This window comes from Schistocerca piceifrons, chromosome 7 (assembly GCF_021461385.2).
Source record: "Schistocerca piceifrons isolate TAMUIC-IGC-003096 chromosome 7, iqSchPice1.1, whole genome shotgun sequence".
Lineage (NCBI taxonomy): Eukaryota > Metazoa > Arthropoda > Insecta > Orthoptera > Acrididae > Schistocerca > Schistocerca piceifrons.
In genome coordinates this window covers 391,082,111-391,100,821 of record NC_060144.1, presented here as the reverse complement: position 1 = coordinate 391,100,821, position 18,711 = coordinate 391,082,111, and the positions used below count along the sequence as shown (strand labels likewise).

At 43.5% G+C, this 18,711-nt stretch overlaps 1 protein-coding gene across 1 annotated transcript in view; it reads right to left on the bottom strand.

Annotated features, from left to right (window-relative positions):
* The window catches only part of LOC124805733 (venom carboxylesterase-6-like), a 131,129-nt gene that overhangs the window by 37,577 nt on the left and 74,841 nt on the right, over positions 1-18,711 (bottom strand). Inside the window, exons 4-5 of the mRNA XM_047266304.1 lie at positions 17,623-17,808; positions 9,021-9,220 (exon numbers count right to left, since the gene is read on the bottom strand). Of these exons, the coding sequence (XP_047122260.1) occupies positions 9,021-9,220; positions 17,623-17,808 (386 nt within the window). The remainder of the gene's footprint in view (positions 1-9,020; positions 9,221-17,622; positions 17,809-18,711) is intronic.

The following is an 18,711-nucleotide window of genomic DNA, read 5'->3' as shown; positions in this document are numbered from 1 at the left end:
GTGCAAAGCTTTCAGAAACGAAGGCGATCTTGACTTTTCTGGGAACAGGACTGCCAGTGATCCAGTGGAATGGTATACTGTCAGTAGTGCTGTAGACACTTTTGAATTTTACCTGATACTACAACGGTCTACAGGGTCAGTTACAAACACCGATAATTTGTGCCTGAACGTGAATATGTCGATGTATATGAAATCACACTGCAAGTGATCCACCCAGAGATGCGTGTGATGACGTAATGCAGGATGTGCAAGTGTGCACAACAAGCTGTCTTCTTCTGCAGTGCGTGTACCGTTTCTTCCTCCTTCCTCTCCCCTTCCAAAGGTCGTCTATACACCTCTCTGTGCTCTAAGGCACTACAGCATCTCTTAAATAATCGGGACTGTAGTCATCATCGCGGATTCGGATACAGCTAAGGTATGGCCTACTGCATCACAGTCACCGTGTAATTATTTGTTCATTCACAAGAACATTGACTTAAAGTGCCTGAGACGTTACTTATGAATATCTGTTATCTTTTAACAAACACGCAGACGTACAGGTAATGCAAATGCAGTTCACGTAGTTTTCAACCGATAATAGATATCCGCTTTCAGGAGATTTGATAGGTGACGTGCTGGCTCTCGTAAAACGTGGTAGTGAATTACATGGTTTGACTGCTTCGAACGTACGAAACTTTCTCACAATAATTATAAAACGAAATAAAAACTATTTTGAGGCAATTCTATTATAGGGTGAGAAAAATCATGCACCTGAAAACAGGCATCCCATGTTGCATCATCCACAACTGGGGCACATGGTGTGAGATGGGTTGCCTACCTAGGTTACTTGAAATATGAGGTCGTGCTAAAAATTAATGCCTTCGAAATTTTCCCGTGAAAACTCTTAAACTATTTTGAATATACCAAATTCTGTTAATGTTCTACATTTTTATTATTCGTGTCTGTATATTTATTTCTCAACAAAGGCACCCTAGTGACGAACGGATTTCTCCCAGTGAGAGACCAGTTTGTTACTACCGTCGCTTTAGAATTTTTTACGCTGGTGACGGAGCCTCACATCTGCTTACACAGCTTCATCGCCATCAAAGTGAAGTTCTCCAAGCTGTTCTTTAAGTTTTAGAAACAGATGAAACGCGGCTGGGGTAAAGTCGGGAATTAAAGGAGGATTACCGATCACAGTGGAACCAGGGCGTCGGATTGTTGCAGATGTCGCAGCCCTTGTTTGTGGTCGGGCACTGACAAGCTGAAGGGAGGGTGCTCCGCATGTGAAAGATCTATTCTATTTCGCGCATTAAGTTTTCTGAGGTTTTTTGAGATACATACACTACTGGCCATTAAAACTGCTACACCACGAAATTTAACCGACAGGAAGAAGATGCTGTGATATGCAAATGATAAGATTTTCAGACCATTCACACAAGGTTGGCGCCGGTGGCGACACCTACAACGTACTGACATTAGGAAAGTTTCCAACCGATGTCTCATACACAAACAGCAGCTGACCGGCATTGCCTGGTGAAACGTTGTTGTGATGTCTCGTATAAGGAGGAGAAATGCATACCATCACGTTTCAGACTTTGATAAAGGTCGGATTGTAGCCTATCTCGATTGTAGTTTATCGTATAGCGACATTGGTGCTCGCGTTGGTCGCGATTCAAGGACTGTTAGCAGAATATGGAATCGGTGGGTTCAGGAGGATAATACGGAGCGCCGTGCTGGATCCCCACGGCCGCGTATCACTAGCAGTTGAGATGACAGGCATCTTATCCGCATGGCTGTAACGGATCGTGCAGCCACGTCTCGATCCCTGAGTCAACTGATGGGGACGTTTGCAAGACAACAACTATCTGCACGAACAGTTCGACGACGTTTGCAGCAGCATGGAATATCAGCTCGGAGACCATGGCTCCGGTTGCCCTTGACGCTGCATCACAGACAGGAGCGCCTGTGATGGTGTACTCAACGACGAACCTGGGTGCACGAATGGCAAAAAGTCATTTTTTCGGATGAATCCAGGTTATGTTTACAGCATCATGATGGTCGCATTCGCGTTTGGCGACATCGCGGTGAACGCACATTGGAAGCGTGTATTCGTCATCGCCATACTGGCGTATCACCTGCCATGATGTTATGGGGTGCCATTGGTTACACGTCTCGGTCACGTCTTGTTCGCATTGACGGCACTTTGAACAGTGGACGTTACATTTCAGATGTGTTACGACCCGTGGCTCTACCCTTCATTCGATCCCTGCGAAACCCTACATTTCAGCAGGATAATACACGACCGCATGTTGCAGATCCTGTACGTGCCTTTCTCGATACAGAAAATGTTCGACTGCTGCCCTGGCCAGCACATTCTCCAGATCTCTCACCAACTGGAAACGTCTGGTCAATGGTGGCCGAGCAACTGGCTCGTCACAATACGCCAGTCACTATCCTTGATGAACTGTGGTATCGTGTTGAAGCTGCATGGGCAGTTGTATCTGTACACGCCATCCACGCTCTGTTTGACTCAATGCCCAGGTCTATCAAGGCCGTTATTACGTCCAGATGTGGTTTTTCTGGGTACAGGTGTCTCAGGATCTATGCGCTCAAATTGCATGAAAATGTAATCGCATGTCAGTTCTAGTATAATATATTTGTCCAATGACTACCCGTTTATCATCTGCATTTCTTCTCTGTGTGGCAATTTTAATGGTCAGTAGTGTAGTTACATTACACACCAGCGTGTTACACGCTATAATTCGGAGCTCTCTATGGTAGAACGATGCAATTTGCATCAGAGAAGGGAGAAAGTCGACCAAGTGATGTGCATGACATGTAATAGCGGGTGGTTGTAATTAAACTGATGGTGTTCCCATTGCTGTAGTGCGGGCTGTACACATGGTAGGACGCTGAAGCAGCGTAGGTATGTTCATTAGTCGGTGTGCTCTCTGAGTATGCCGGAAAAAAATAGTTTCACTTTCTGCCACCAAGAGAAAATCTGGCGCCGTAAGCAGTTAGCAGTCAGGAGTAACCATCCCCATGGATCTTGCCTTTGGTGGCGTGGCTTGTGTCCCTCGGCGATACAAATAGCTGTACCGTAGGTGCAACCACAACGGAGGGGTATCTGTTGAGAGGCTAGACAAGCGTTTGGCTCCTGAAGAGGAGCAGCAGCTTTTCCAGACGTTTCTGGGACAATATTCTACCTGATTAACTGATCTGGCCTTGTAATAACAGATAAAACGGACTTGCTGCGCTGGTACTCCGAATGCATTAAAGCAAGGGGGAAAGACAGCCCTAATTTTTCCCGAGGGCTCGCACCGCTACTGTATGGTTAAATCCAGACAGCCTTATGTTACATTGATCTAGGTCGGCGAACATATCTTGAAAATGCCTAGAGATGATGCAGTTATTACCGAAAGTTCCTCGAAGCAAATCTTTCACCTGGCAACCGACTTGTATTGTCGCCCTATCTTGCACGAAAATGGTGGCGTGGACGTAGTTGTGTTCTTGCAAAGCTGGAAGCACGTCTTGCATGAGGAGGTCCTTATAGTGTCACCTTTACACCTCACACCTGACAGACCCCTGAGGTGTTATCTCCTCGAAGAAAAAAGGTCCAAGAATGACGAAACTTTTGAAACCACATCATAAGCTGAGTGAATTGGATGTTCCTGCAGAACATGAGGCAGAGTAGAACCCCATAGGGGACAGTTTTGTGCATTTTCGGCATCGTGCAGAGTAAAATGTGCCTCGTTCGTCCAAAGAATTATTCCCCAGACACATGTATTCCATTTTCATGTGTGTAAAAAATGAAAGGCAAAGTTGCGTTGCTGTAGTCTATCTTATGGCTTCATTTGGTGCAAAATCTGTTTCTTATAAGGATTGCAGCGTAAAATGCGCTGCAAATTTTCTTGAAATTTTGAGTGGGGATAGAAAATTCCCATGACACAGCTCGAACACTGGCTGCAGAAAATGAGACATGTACTGCACGGTCGGCTATAGCTACAATGACGTCATTAAGAACTAACTGGGTATGGGCCGCCTCCCTCTCCCTGAGTAGTAATTCACCCGTTTCTTTAAATTTATTGGTCATATTCTTTAACCGATTCATTGACATGGGGCCTCTTCGCAGCAGGTTCTGGCTTCAGCATTCCCGCAATGCAGCGCTGCTATTGCTACCGTTCCGATAAAACAACTTTACCAGCTGTGCACGATCTTTCTTCTCAGTGGCCTCTCAGTCTTCACACTAATAGTAACTTCACAAAAGAAATCAGCACGCGTCGCCACTCGACAAACAGCATGCTGACGGCAAGGTGGGAAACATTCCACATTCTGAAACTTTCCTGGCGGATTAAGACTGTGTGCCGGACTGAGATTCGAACTCGGGACCTTTGCCATTCGCGGGCAAGTGCCCTACCATCTGAGCTATCCAAGCACGACTCACGCCCCGTTCTCACAGCTTTACTTCCGCCAGTACCTCGTCTCCTACTTTCCATTCTGGATTTGACATTCTGTGTGCTTACAGCGCCATATTTTCACCTGATGGCAGGAAGTGGAATTATTTTTCAGCGTGCTCCGCATACGCACCGACTAATTAACGTAACTATGATATTTCAGGTTTCGGCGTCCTGAGGAGTATACAGCCCGCACTGAAACCCTCGGAACACCTCTGTATATATGTATATTCAAAGCATAAAGAAGAGTTAAACATTGTGGTTTCGTACAACTGGAACCAATCTCAGAAGCGCTGAGGGTGTTTTGAGATTCTTGTACAGAAAATTAAAGAGCAATTGCCTGTTAGAACTTATTTGGTTTTGACAATGTACTGTTTTCCTCCAGTGCAAATAAATTCGAAGAATGAACTTGAATAACTAGTGTAAGTTAACAATGAAGATATAGAAGGAACTGATAAGTTTTCTTTACTTACAACAGTTCGAAACAATGACTCGTAGGACAGCAATAAAATTAACAGAAGATTAATCTAAAGGGGATTTTCGTAACAAAGGTTTAATGTGCCTGAAAAGTAACGCTTACAGTGTGTTTCGCATTTTGTTAAGTACTGCACTGATACGTGGACTTCAAATGGAGAAAACAATGACGTCATTTACTAGGAGAGGCAGGGTAATATTGAAATGATTGTACGGGACAGGTTAGAGGGCGCGAGCAGGACAGTAATGGAAATTAAATTAAGATAGACTGGACATGGTGCTGGCGATTCGATCGTCAAATGCAGTAAAGAAGTTCTCTGCAGGATTCCAAGAGACGAGAAGAGATCGAAACGACGACTAAATGGCAGGTGGACATAAGGCAATAGAAGACAAGTAGTATAAACGTGGGCGCTTATAGTTGAGGACCGTATGCACTGAACAATCTGGATGAGTCCTTTATCTAACAAGGGACGCGGAATGGGTAATACCAGTTCGTACAGCGAAAGACCCAAATCGGATTCGCACGGCAGATTACCGACCCCGGGCAACCTGTGTGTAGTTCTTAGGCATTCTCGTTCAGGCAAATGCTAGGCTGATCACCAGATTTCGCCTGAGAGAAAAGTTAAATAAACAGTCAAATTGGACTACAGGAAAAAATGTAATACTCCTGGAAAGCCGATGTCGATTTTGATGCGACGGCATGCCGCCTGAGGGACAATTGATACACTGATAATAGTTTCAGAGCCGTCTGTCAACAGATAGCGTAGTGGCATAGCATGTCCGCCCTTCAGTAGGGAATACTCATAGCTAGAAAGCTCTGTGTGGTGCAAGCAGGTAATCAATGCCACGGAGATGCACTCGTGGCAAATGAGCGAGTTTGAAAGGGGTGAAGTTGTCGTCTTCCGAGTGACAAGATGGTCCTTTCGGAGAACTGCCTCACAGTTTACACGCGATACGTCATTTGTGCAACAATGCTGATAACCATGGTCACGTGAACATTCTCATACTCGCAGACAAGGTTCTGGACGTCCGTGCAGCAGAGACGCACGCCACGATCATCGTACTGCAAGGGCAGCAGTGGCAGATCGTACAGCTACAACAGCACCTATAAGCCTTGTGAGCCCACCGTCCATAACAGACTGTTACCAACCGGTTATTAGCAGTGGAAGTTTGGGCACGCGCACCTCTAGCCCGTCTTCCACTCGCGCCCCAGCATCGCCGTCAAAGGATCACTTGGAAGATCGAATGGCGTTTCGTGGTCTTCAGTGATGAAAGCTGATTCTTCACGCACGCAAGTGACGGTCTTTTCCCGGTACCATGGAGACAGGGAGAGCGCTGTTTCGTAGCGAGCATTCGTACTAGACACACACTCCCATCCGAGGCCATAGGGTCTGGGGTGCTATAAGCTACAGTTCTCATTCAACTTTGGTGTCTGTGTATGGGGCGCTAAACATTGTGTTTTTTCAATACGACAATGCCCACACACTACCCGTGAAAACGTTCTTTGCAAGCCGCTTAGCAACTACCCTGGCCAGTATGTTATCCGATCTTGTCTCCAATCGAGGACGTGTGGTATGTGATGGAACGAGAAGTGACTTGTGCGACTAGTGAACACACATATGCACTGTTGCAATAATGAATATTGAGTGAATTGGAAACCTCTAAAAGAGTGTACTAACTTTTTGCCTATTTGTGTACGATAATACACAGATCAAGGTAAATACGATTCACAAACAGGTTCTTGTTGTTGTGGTCTTCAGTCCTGAGACTGGTTTGATGCAGCTCTCCACGCTAATCTATCCTGTGCAAGCTCCTTCATCTCCCAGTACCTACTGCAACCTACATCCTTCTGAATCTGGTTAGTGTATTCATCTCTTGGTCTTCCTCTACGATTTTTACTCTCCACGATACCTTCCAATGCTAAATTTGTAATCCCTTGTTGCCTCAGGACATGTTCTACCAACCGATCCCTTCCTCTAGTCAAGTTGTGCCACAAACTTCTCTTCTCCCCAATCCTATTCAATACCTCCTTATAAGTTACGTGATCTACCCACCTAGTCTTCAACATTCATCTGTAGCACAACATTTCAAAAGTTTCTATTCTCTTCTTGTCCAAACTATTTATTGTCCATTTTTCACTTCCACACATGGCTACACTCCACAAAAAATACTTTCAGAAACGACTTCCTGACATTTAAATCTATACTCGATGTTAACAAGTTTCTCTTCTTCAGAAACGCTTTCCTTGCCATTGCCAGTCTACATTTTATATCCTCTCTACTTCGACCATCATCAGTTATTTTGCTCCCCAAATAGCAAAACTCCTTTACTACTTTAAGTGTCTCATTTCCTATTATAATTCCCTCAGAATCACCCGACTTAATTCGACTACATTCCATTATCCTCGTTTTGCTTTTGTTGATGTTCATCCTATATCCTCCTTTCAAGACACTAGCCATTCCGTTCAGCTGCTCTTCCAGGTCCTTTGCTGTCTCTGACAGAATTACAATGTCATCGGCGAACCTCAAAGTTTTTATTTCTTCTTCCTGGATTTTAATACCTACTCCAAATTTTTCTTTTGTTTCCTTTACTGCTTGCTCAATACACAGATTGAATAACATCGGGGAGAGGCTACAACCCTGTCTCACTCCCTTCCCAACCACTGCTTCCCTTTCATGCCCCTCGACTTTTGTAACTGCCATCCGGTTTCTGTACAAATTGTAAATAGCCTTTCGCTCTCTGTATTTTACCCCTGCCACCTTTAGAATTTGGGAGAGAGTATTTCAGTCAACATTGTCAAAAGCTTTCTCTAAGTCTACAAATGCTACAAACGTAGGTTTGCCTTTCCTTAATCTTTCTTCTAAGGTAAGTCGTAAGGTCAGTATTGCCCCACGTGTTCCAACATTTCTACGGAATCCAAACTGATCTTCCCCGAAGTCGGCTTCTACCAGCTTTTCCATTCGTCTGTAAATAATTCGCGTTAGTATTTTGCAGCTGTGACTTATTAAACTGATAGTTCGGTAATTTTTACGTCTGTGAACACCTGCTTTCTTTGGGATTGGAATTATTATATTCTTCTTGAAGTCTGAGGGTATTTCGCCTGTCTCGTACATCTTGCTCACCAGATGGTAAAGTTTTGTCAGGACTGGCTCTCCCAAGGCCGTCAGTAGTTCTAATGGAATGTTGTCTACTCCCGGGGCCTTGTTTCGACTCAGGTCTTTCAGTGCTCCGTCAAACTCTTCACGCAGTATCATATCTCCCATTTCATCTTCAGCTACATCCTCTTCCACTTCCACAATATTGTCCTCAAGTACATCGCTCTTGTATAGACCTTCTATATACTCCTTCCACCTTTCTGCTTTCCCTTCTTTGGTTAGAACTGGGTTTCCATCTGAGCTCTTGATACTCATATAAGTGTCTCTCTTTTCTGCAAAGGTCTCTTTAATTTTCCTGTAGGCAGTATCTATCTTACCATTAGTGAGATAAGCCTCTACATCCTTACATTTGTCCTCTAGCCGTGCCTGCTTAGCCATTTTGCACTTCCTGTCGATCTCATTTTTTGAGACGTTTGTATTCCTTTTTGCCTGCTTCATTTACTTACAAACAGGTGGCCCACATGATTTCTTTCCTTTAGGTCACTTTTACGACCGTGGTCTGATAAACGACGTCCGGCCACAAGGTTAAAAAGAAACTGTAAAATCCTGAAAAGTCGAATCCCATACTAGACGGAATAATGTCAGTATACAGAAAGTAAGAATTCGATACCGAATGGCTAATGATCACGTTAATGATGATAACGAACTCTGCGTTAAGAACTGGATGTTGTATACGTATTATAAGAGAGCACTGAATCCTAATATTGTCCAGTGTATGAATCTAAATGGTGAGATAAAACAAATTTCTGCAGTAAAATAGAAGCCAGAAAAATTTGTGTGAGGCGCTATGTAAGCAGCGTAAAATGGGATACTGTCTTCGAAAGAAGCGTAGATGGAAATCTTTGAGAAGCGTAAACCACGTTTAAGCTAAGAGCGCAGTGCAATACGAGGTCTCTAATAAGGTTTTATCATTAGACACGTAGCATAGTAGAAGTGTTTATTTGTGAATACTGACGTCATCGGTGAGCAGGTCGTCGAGGCGGTCGATGAAGAGGTTGGCGTCCTGCTGCCGCAGGAAGGCGGCCAGCTCCTGAGAGTCGTTGGTCTGCAGACCCAGGAGGGCGCCGAGCCGGAAGGCCATGCCGCGCGCGTTCTGGAAGATTCCCCACGGGGACACCGACTGCCCGTTCTGGATCATCACGGCCCGGAACAGACCTGCGTGCAGACCAACATACATGCGGGAGGCCTACAAGGCAATAAAATCTGTTGCTGAACAATCCGTTGTGCTCGGGGATAGTTTACAAACCGCAGGAAAAAGATGCAAATAATGGTTATCAAACTAGTCGATACGAAAAGGTAAGTTACATATTATTGTGTCACACCCCGTCTTCAGGCCACGAGTGGCCTACCGGGACCAACCGACCGCCGTGTCATCCTCAGTGGAGGATGCGGATAGGAGGGGCCTGGGGTCAGCACACCGCTCTCCCGGTCGTTATGATGGTATTCTTGACCGAAGCCGCTACTATTCGGTCGAGTAGCTCCTCAGCTGCCATCATGAGGCTGAGTGCACCCCGAAAAATGGCAACAGCTCATGGCGGCCCGGATGGCCTTCCATCCAAGTGCTGAACACGCCCAACAGCGCTTAACTTCAGTGATCTCTCGGGAAACGGTGTAGCCACTGCGGCAAGGCCGTATTATTGTGTCACGGCAAACAAATTTTATTGAATGCTACATTTAGATTGGAAGAGACAGATACACGACACTATTTTTCAACAAAGTCACCAAGTCTCTGTAAACAAGGATTACAATGTTTTACCACTCGTTCGCATCCTCGACGATTGAAATTTGCTCCTTGGTCCATTTGAGAAGCGCCTCGTGAAGGTTCTCATCGTCGGAAAATCTGTGATTGCTGGGAATCATTTCCTCGATTGCCTGTACATTGTCTTCTGTGGTCGATTTCGAAAGGCTTCCTTCTCGTTGCCCCCTACTCATATCCGTGCACCTTAGATCAACTTGTTGGCACCATTTCACTACCGCTGGACGCGACATTGCCTTTGTTCCACATACCACCAAAATTTGTGTGCAAATTAGATGTGTTGCCCACAAGAATCGTACAGTATAGGGTACTTTAACTTAAGAGAAAGTTTGTAGTTGTCCCGCCACTTCACTCCCACACTTTCATGCATCTGCTTCCCTAACCGCAGCAAAATTGTGTCTACAGAAAAACCATAAAATATATATAATTTCTTCTGACAAGGCACTACTCTTGTTACGCAGTTGTCGTAGTGCGGGACGACGTGTGTAATTTACAGACGTTGGGCAATAAGGAAACACCGCGGGATATGCATGCTTGAACATAAACGCAGATGCTAGCCAAGCCTGCAGAACCCACTGTTGTATTTGACCACGAACAGCGTCTGTACAATGTCCTCAAAGTCTTGCAATTGTCAGTCGTTTTCAGAACAGTGTTCTGAGCAGCAATTTTCAGTGCATTATGTCGGTGCTCAGGGAATTCTAAAGCGAACGTTTTGATGGCGCTTCTGTGGTGCGTGCTTTCGTAACGAAGATAGCCAAAGTGTTCAGTGTTTCACGACGCAACTTATCTTGGATATATATCGCGTACCGAGAAAGCGGAACGACATCAAAAAAATGGTTCAAATGGCTCTGAGCACTATGGGACTTAACATCTATGGTCATCAGTCCCCTAGAACTTAGAACTACTTAAACCTAACTAAGCTAAGGAGTTCACAGAACACCCAGTCAGGAACGACATCATCTGCTGCCATAACGCGTACGAATCTTTTTCCGAGTGATCGTGATGGACGTTCGCTGAAGAGGATTTTGACGCAAAATGAGAGGACGACAAAAATGAAGTCGCACTCGCGAACACTGGCAGCATTAAAACAGCATGAAGGAAGCTCGATAACAGTCCAGCCTACCAAAGACCAAAAATGGTGGAATAGAGAGATAAACTTCAGCAGTTGCAAATTTTTGTACGGTGGTGGGAGAGAGTGTCATGAACAACGTAGCAAAATTTCCCATTGGGGAACATAGGGGTGGAGGGGCATTTGACAGTCACTTTTTTTATCTTTATCTGGAAAAGCTCGAAAATCGGGGCGTGTAACGAAAATATTTCACGGAACAAAATTAAACTACACTAAATTTCTTACAATAAAGGTCCTATTCGTTTTTTTCTCCACACCTAATAGTTGCCGTGCTGTACATGATGCAAAAATTGCAGATTATTAAAGTTGGTGTTTTAATGCTATGAAATTAATGTTAATTTTTAAATGAAGTGGGTTTAGAACAAATAGTAAATTTGTGTGTCACGTCTATGTGCAGTAGAGCCATATTGATGCATATATTTTGTTCTGGGAGTGCCAGAAGGTTGAGTGCAGGATAGTGGTGGAGTGTAAAAACGCCCCGGAAGGTAGGTCACTGGGCTGTGGTCACACCGTTCCCTGCTTCATTCAGGTAGGTCCGCAAACTGCAGGCCTACAAAATGACGTCACAAAAAACAGCTTTTTGTAGCGTAGTGGGAAAGACATAGCGGGGAATCACGTGCTCGCTCTGCAGCTTGTACACGGACAACTCATAATCAACTCAGGGGTGAACACTAACACCAAGGAAATTTCCTTTAACCCGAAGTACTGTTCACCCGTGACTTAAAATGACTGTTGGACTCCATGAACAAATCCCCATTATAATAGCTTTCGATGTTATCTTTGCTGGATTTCTTTAAATACGTAGAACCTGTGACCCGCTGTTTAGAGAAAGGAGTTATGTAACATGTGTCCGCCGCGAAGTACTCTCCTGTACAACTTCTTCGTCTCGGAGTAGCAGCAACTGCCCTCTATTTCTTCACTTTTATGTTGTATATACTCTGATCTTTGTCTTCCATTGCAACTTTCGTGCTCTAAGCTCTCTCTAACATCAAGCACATTTTTTCCGTGATGTCTTAATACATACTCTGACATCATGCTTCAACTTCTTGTTAATCATTTCCACACTTCCTCTCCCCGGCAAATCTGCGGCGAACTTCCCCATTCTTCCTCCTGTCGCTCCCCTCAATTTTCAGTATTCTACTGTAGCAATACTTCTGAAACACTTCTGTTATGTCCTTTCCCGGTTTTCCCGCAGTCTATGGTTCTCTACCGTACAGAACTGCGCTCTAATTACATATTATTATGAATTTCGTTCTCAAAATACATGTTGTAACTAATAAACGATAATTGGTCGGGAATGCCCTCTTTGCCTATTGTAGCTTGCTTTTCATGTCAACCTTCCTTCGTCTGTTATATTTCGTTTTGCTTCCTAAGTGTCACAGTTCTCTAATTTCGTTTACTACGTAATCATCAATTTTGATTTTGAGTTTATCACTAACCTCATCTCGTCTTTCTTCGGTTTCAATAAATTTTCTCTCCTCACTAGGTTTTAATTCCATTCAGTACGTGCTGCAAGTCTTCTTCCCTTACAGTAACGACAGCAATATCATCAGCGATTATTATCACTGATGTCCTTCCACCTTTAATTTTAATCCAACTTTTATTAACGTTACTGATTCTTCGATGTTGAGGCTGAGCAGTAAGGGACGAGAGATGCAGCCCCATCTTAAACCCATTTTAATCCGAGCAATCTGTCCTTTATCTTCTCGTGACTTTCGTAGAAACTGTATGTTGTCCATCTTTCCCGATAGCTCACGCCTGTTTTTCACATAATTTCGAGCATCTTTCATCGTTCAACCGTCTCAAACACCTTTACTAATTCGACAAATACTGTAAAAATGTCCATTATCAAGCTCAATGTCAGAACTGCCTCTCTGGTTCCATTACCTTATCGAAAGCCAAACTGACCATCAGGTAACGGGTCCTCTATTTTCGTTTCCATTCTCCTCCTACTAGTCTTATCAGCAATTTCGATGCATCAGCCGTTTAGCTGACTGTGCGATAAATCTTGCATTTACTTGATTTGCTACCTGTTTTGGATGTTTGGACGACATTTTTCGAAAAGTCTGATGCTATGCCTCCAGTCTCATAGATTCTACACACCACATTGAATTATTCTTTTGGTTGCTACTTCCCACATTGGTTTCAGAAATTACAAATAAATTTTATTAGACCGTTCTCTGTTTGATTGAATGTGTTCCAAAGCTCTTTAAACTCTGCCTGTGTCTTCCATATTGAGTCCCATCTCTACTTCCATCAGGTAATCAGGCAAGACCTGTCCGTCGAAGCGGCCCCCTTAATGTACTCTTTTCTCGGGTCTGATCTCTCACCTGCGCTTGATAATGGAGTTACACTTGCACTCTGAATGTTGTTGCCCTTACTTTTAATTTCGTCAAATGTTTTTCTTTTGAGTTTTCTATATGCTGAATTTTCATTCCTTTTTTTAATTTCTTCATATTTTTCCTTCATCCTTGGTTTCCCAGCAAGTCCTGTTTGTTTCATTCTGAAGTTATTTACACTGATAAGCCAAAACATTACGACCACTAGGTTTATAATTTATATAAAAAACAGCCACGTTTCTCAACATGTCGACTTTCGACAAAATAGCATTACGACCACTGTCCATCGCGATGCTGGATGGCGCCTGGTAACGTTGCGGACACGTGACGCGTAACAAAAGTATGTTCGCTGAGCGGACACGGACGGGGCATCACCCTACCCAAGAGTAGACTGCAGATGGAGAAAACCATCGACATAAGCGATTTGACAAGGGGCAGATTATTACTATGCAGATAGTGTGAACGGATAACTCGAAATCAGCGAAGCTGGCCGAATGTTCACGTGCTTGCTTGAGATCTACAGAAAGAGGTAGAAAGACAATGAAACTACCACTAAACCCTAAGTGGATGGACGTCGACGCCTCTTCGCACAATCTGGGATGCAGAGACTTGTATACTCTGTAAACTAGGGTAGATGGTGACCTCTGGCATCTCTGTCCGAAAGAGCACAATGATGCTTCACACACAAGTGTTTCGGAGCACACCGTTCTTCGTACATAGTTGAACATTGAGCTCTGCTGCAGACTATCTCTACGTGTTCTCTTGTTAACACAACAACATCGTCAATTACGATTGCAGTGCGAACGGGACCATCGAGATTCGACCGTCAGTCAATGCAAACGTGTCTGCTCTTCGGGTGAGTCACATTTTTGCTACATTACGTCGATGGTCGTCTCCACAAGCGCCGTCGTCGAGGTGAACGGCGACTCGAAACATGCAGCGCGCCACGGGCGTAGGCTGGTGGAAGCAGTATTATGCTGTGGGAGACGTTCTCCTGCCCTTGAACGGGACCATCGAGATTCGACCGTCAGTCAGTGCAAACGTGTCTGCTCTTCGGGTGGTAGTAATGGAAGACACGCTGACAGCTGCAAACCACCTGCATCCCTTCATGCTAAATGTCCTCCCCGACGGCGATGCCATCTTTCAGCAGTATAAGTGTCCATATCTCGCAGGCAGAACCCTGCTATAGTGGCTTGAGGAGCGTTACAGTGAACTCACGTTGACGTCCCGGCGACCAAATTCATCTGATGTGAATCTTATGGAACCCATCGGGTCGCTATCTGGCGCCATCACTGCGTACGGAAGTCAGCGGCCCCTTATTGACGCTAATTACATGACTTGTGCGTAGACATCGAATGCCACATATCTCCACAAACCTACCAACAAGCTTTCGGATCCTTGACACGCCGAGTAATTTATGTATTTCGTTCTACAAGCAGGCAAACAAGATTTTAAGCAGATGGTCATAATGTTTCGGTTCATCAGTTTGTATTGTTGTATTCCTGCCTTTCTCTGCACATTTTTATACTTTCTTCTTTAGTCTATGAATTGAAGTATTTCTCGTGTTACCCATGGTTTATTTGCAGTTACCTTGGTTGTACCTATCTTCGTCTTTTCAACTTCTGTAACAGCCGTTTGTACAGAAGTCCATTCATTTCGAAGTGAACTACCTACTTTGTTATTCACTGTCGCAATATCGACAGCTTTCGAAAACTTCAAACGTACCTCATCTTTCCTAAGCCTTTGAGTATTCTATTGCCTTCCGCATTGTATTTTCGAGACGATTCTCTTGAACTTCTATCTACTCTTTATTGTCCGCAGCTCGTGGTCGTGCGCTAGCGTTCTCGCTTCCCTGGCCCGACTTCCCGGGTTCGATTCCCAGTGGGGTCAGGAATTTTCTCTGCCTCGTGATGACTGGGTGTTGTGTGATGTCTTTAGGTTAGTTAGGTTTAAGTTGTTCTAAGTTCTAGGGGACTGATGACCATAAATGTTAAGTCCCATAGTGCTCAGAGCCATTTGAACCACTTTTACTCTTTATTATTTCTAAATTGTGAATTTGGACGATTCTCTTAAACATCAGTCTACACTTTATTATTATTAAACTTTGACCTAAGTCTACATTTGCTTCTGGGTACGCCTTACTATTCAATACTTGATTTACGAATCTTTGTGTCACCATTTTGGAATATAGCTGGAATCTTCCCTTCTTTTCTACGTCTTTTCCAAGTATACCTCCTCCTCTTAGGATTTTCGAACACTATATACACTATTAGCTGAACTCAATTAGTCTTCCTTTTCTCTTATGGTTAGCGCACTGAACTAGTATTCTCGAGGACGATGGTTAAAATCCCCTTTCCAATCATGCAGTTTTTGGTTTTCAGTGATTTTCCTAAATCACTTAAGGCAAATTCCGAGAAGACTCCTTTGATAGGGCGTGACGGATTTCCTTCCGCATCCTTCCTTAACACGAGCTAGTACTCCATCCCTAACGGTCTATATTATTCCTACTGCCAAGCGACCATTGTCAGAGCGAGTGTGACTCCTTCCACTGGTAGTCTTCGGCCGCCATTACTGTTGATTTTTATTTGGCATCAGTTAATGTGATCTACCACGGAACTTACGATATTTTCATTACTAGCCAAAGACGCTGCGCTTAGGCCACGGCCTTATCCGTCAAGTACCATATTTCAAGATAGTAAATCCAGTCTAAATTATCCACTAGGTTTAGCACAGTAATATCATTGCAAGGTAAGACATACAGCGCCAACGGAGGAGTAATGGTAGCCCTTGTCTTGAGCACGTTCTGCTCACAATGAAAACACGAAAGAAAGGGACTAACAACAAGATTCATCACGCGGTATTCAGTGGGTTCCCACGCGTTTGAGTAAATGTTGTGCACATGAGAGGGGCGTGGCGTGTTCCTCAATACGTTAGGACACTTGTCAAAACTTCACGCCATACCTAAAAGTTATGTGACTTGTCACACAGGCATGTGACGCGCTTTGAAAGCTTTAGGTCATAGTATAATTTTGCCTTTTCTTGATTATTCCTGTACGAGACTCATAGATGAGTAAGCTACATGTCCACACATCTTCTAGGTCGTAGAGTGCAGTCGGAAGGGAACCTGACAAATAATCAAATAGTGGTTTATAAAATTGGGTTCTTTTGAAAGCCAGCGTTATGCAAACACACTTTGTATACTTTTGTATTTACCCATACATGTTTTGTCACCTATGTGTCATCTTCTGTGGGTCAATTTTTTTATTTAAAGTACAATTTGACATGTATAATAATGTAACTGTTGTAGGCCTAAGTATTACAATATGATAAAATCGATTGGTTTTGTTTAGACGCTCACCTTAAAATTATATCGCTAATTGAACTGAATTATTATATAACGGTTTTTTGTGTTCTTTTTCGTCGTTTTTATCAAGAATTTTTTCATGGATAGAGGTTATGTGCGTTTCTGTACTTACATTTTTTCGTCCCGTTGCATGTCTGGTTGGTGACTCGGTCAATGGCTATTCAGTGTACTGTCTCCACACAGTTCGTCACACAATTTTTGCTCACTGGTTCACTTCACATGCACTTACACAGAATATGGCGAAACGTGACCTGAGCAGACATTTCTGACTCCATTCTCAGTGAAAAGTGTTATATTATTGCCACTGCTCACTTGTTGATCGTTGGCCTTGTGTTTGTTTAGGCAATGATTTTGAATGTTATGTTAGAACTGGTGTGGTCTGGCTGCTGGGAGAGAGCATGTAATTTGTATGTATGTGTGTGTGTGTGTGTGTGTGTGTGTGTGTGTGTGTGTGTGTGTGTGTGTGGAGACAGAGAGAGAGAGAGAGAAGAGAGGGAGGGAGAGCTGGAGTAAGGGGTTGGGAAGGAATGAGAAAACAGAAGGTCTTTTTTTCTTTTGAGGGTGTTTGAGTGTTGTTTTCCAGACACACACACACAGTTCATTTTGCGATGCAATTTTAAGGTGGGCGTCTAAACAAAACAAAACAAATTGCACGTATTGTAATTCTTAGGCCTACAACAGTTAAATTATTATAAATTTCATATTGTACTTTGCAGAAATAAAAATTTGACATACAGAAGATGACACATAGGTGTCGAAACATGTGTGGCTAAACACAAAAAATAAACGAATTGTGTTTGGATCAGGCTGATTTTCAAAACAAATTTTAACTCGCAGACATGGAAGAAGAACAAGAGTAGCTTCAAACCTTAGTAAATGAGTATAGATTTATAAGCAATTTGCAGTGCCACGCTGTGAGAGTGGACACACATTTGGGTGGAACAGTTGGCTGTTTAAACATAGGCTTACCAGCGGACTTTGGCGTGATGAAGTGGTGCGAGCTGGAACAGCCTCCCGCACTCTCTCCGCCAATGGAGACCTTGGCGGGGTCGCCGCCGAAGGAAGCGATGTTGCGCTGCACCCACTGCAGCGCCATCTGCTGGTCCTTGAGGCCTGCGTTGCCAGGAATCAGCTCGTCCTCCAGGCTCAGGAAACCTGGAAGCAGAATATGTGCTTTAGTTTCAGCCAGCTGTACACCAACAAGTAGATTTTTACCTGCAACCTTGGTCGTGGTTGTGGTAGCCGAAGTACTGCATATATTCGGATGTTACTGTTATTAATTCTTTCTTGTAATTGGTTTCTCTATCACTTTCACATTTAATATCTCTTAAAGTAGTTCTGTGAGGTATTAAACTTATTTTATTGTGTTTATTTATTAATGATATCTGTTATAGGCACAGTTTTCGAGCGTAGTGTGTATAACATTTGGTTGACGAGATATTCGCAACTGAGCATCGTGGAATCATATCACAAACCGCTCCAGTTATAAAGGATTGATTTGTTCATTCTCAAACGGTTTCTGGTGATTTTAAGATCAGCTTCGGGTGAAACAAAAAGGATGATACGAGTCCAGTGTGCGGCAGCCACGCGCCTCTTCGGTTTCGTTTCACGTGATGATTAGGTTTTAGTAGCCTGAAACCGGTCGTGACTGAAGCAATAAATATTTTACAACTGAAGCTCTTTATTATCTGATTGAGTATTTCCTTCAACTGTTTGGTCCCTTTATGTTGATTTATTGTGCTACTTCTTGCTTTTTTAAATTATATTACCACCACACTGTCAAAGATGACTATTACAGTACGGTTGTGCCTCAGTTTTGATTATTAGCTTCTTTTCTAATGTTGTTTAGAAACATTGTAACTTGTGACGATGGCCTTGTAAGCCGAAAACTTCATAAATTAGTCCTGTAGTACATATGCAATACAGTGCATTTCATTTACCGTAATGCTGTTCCACCGAGCACCGACGTAAACATTTGTTAATAATTATGTGTGAAATAAAGTGACTTTTAGTGAGCCCCTTATACGCACAATCTTCTCGGATTGTATATGCCATTTC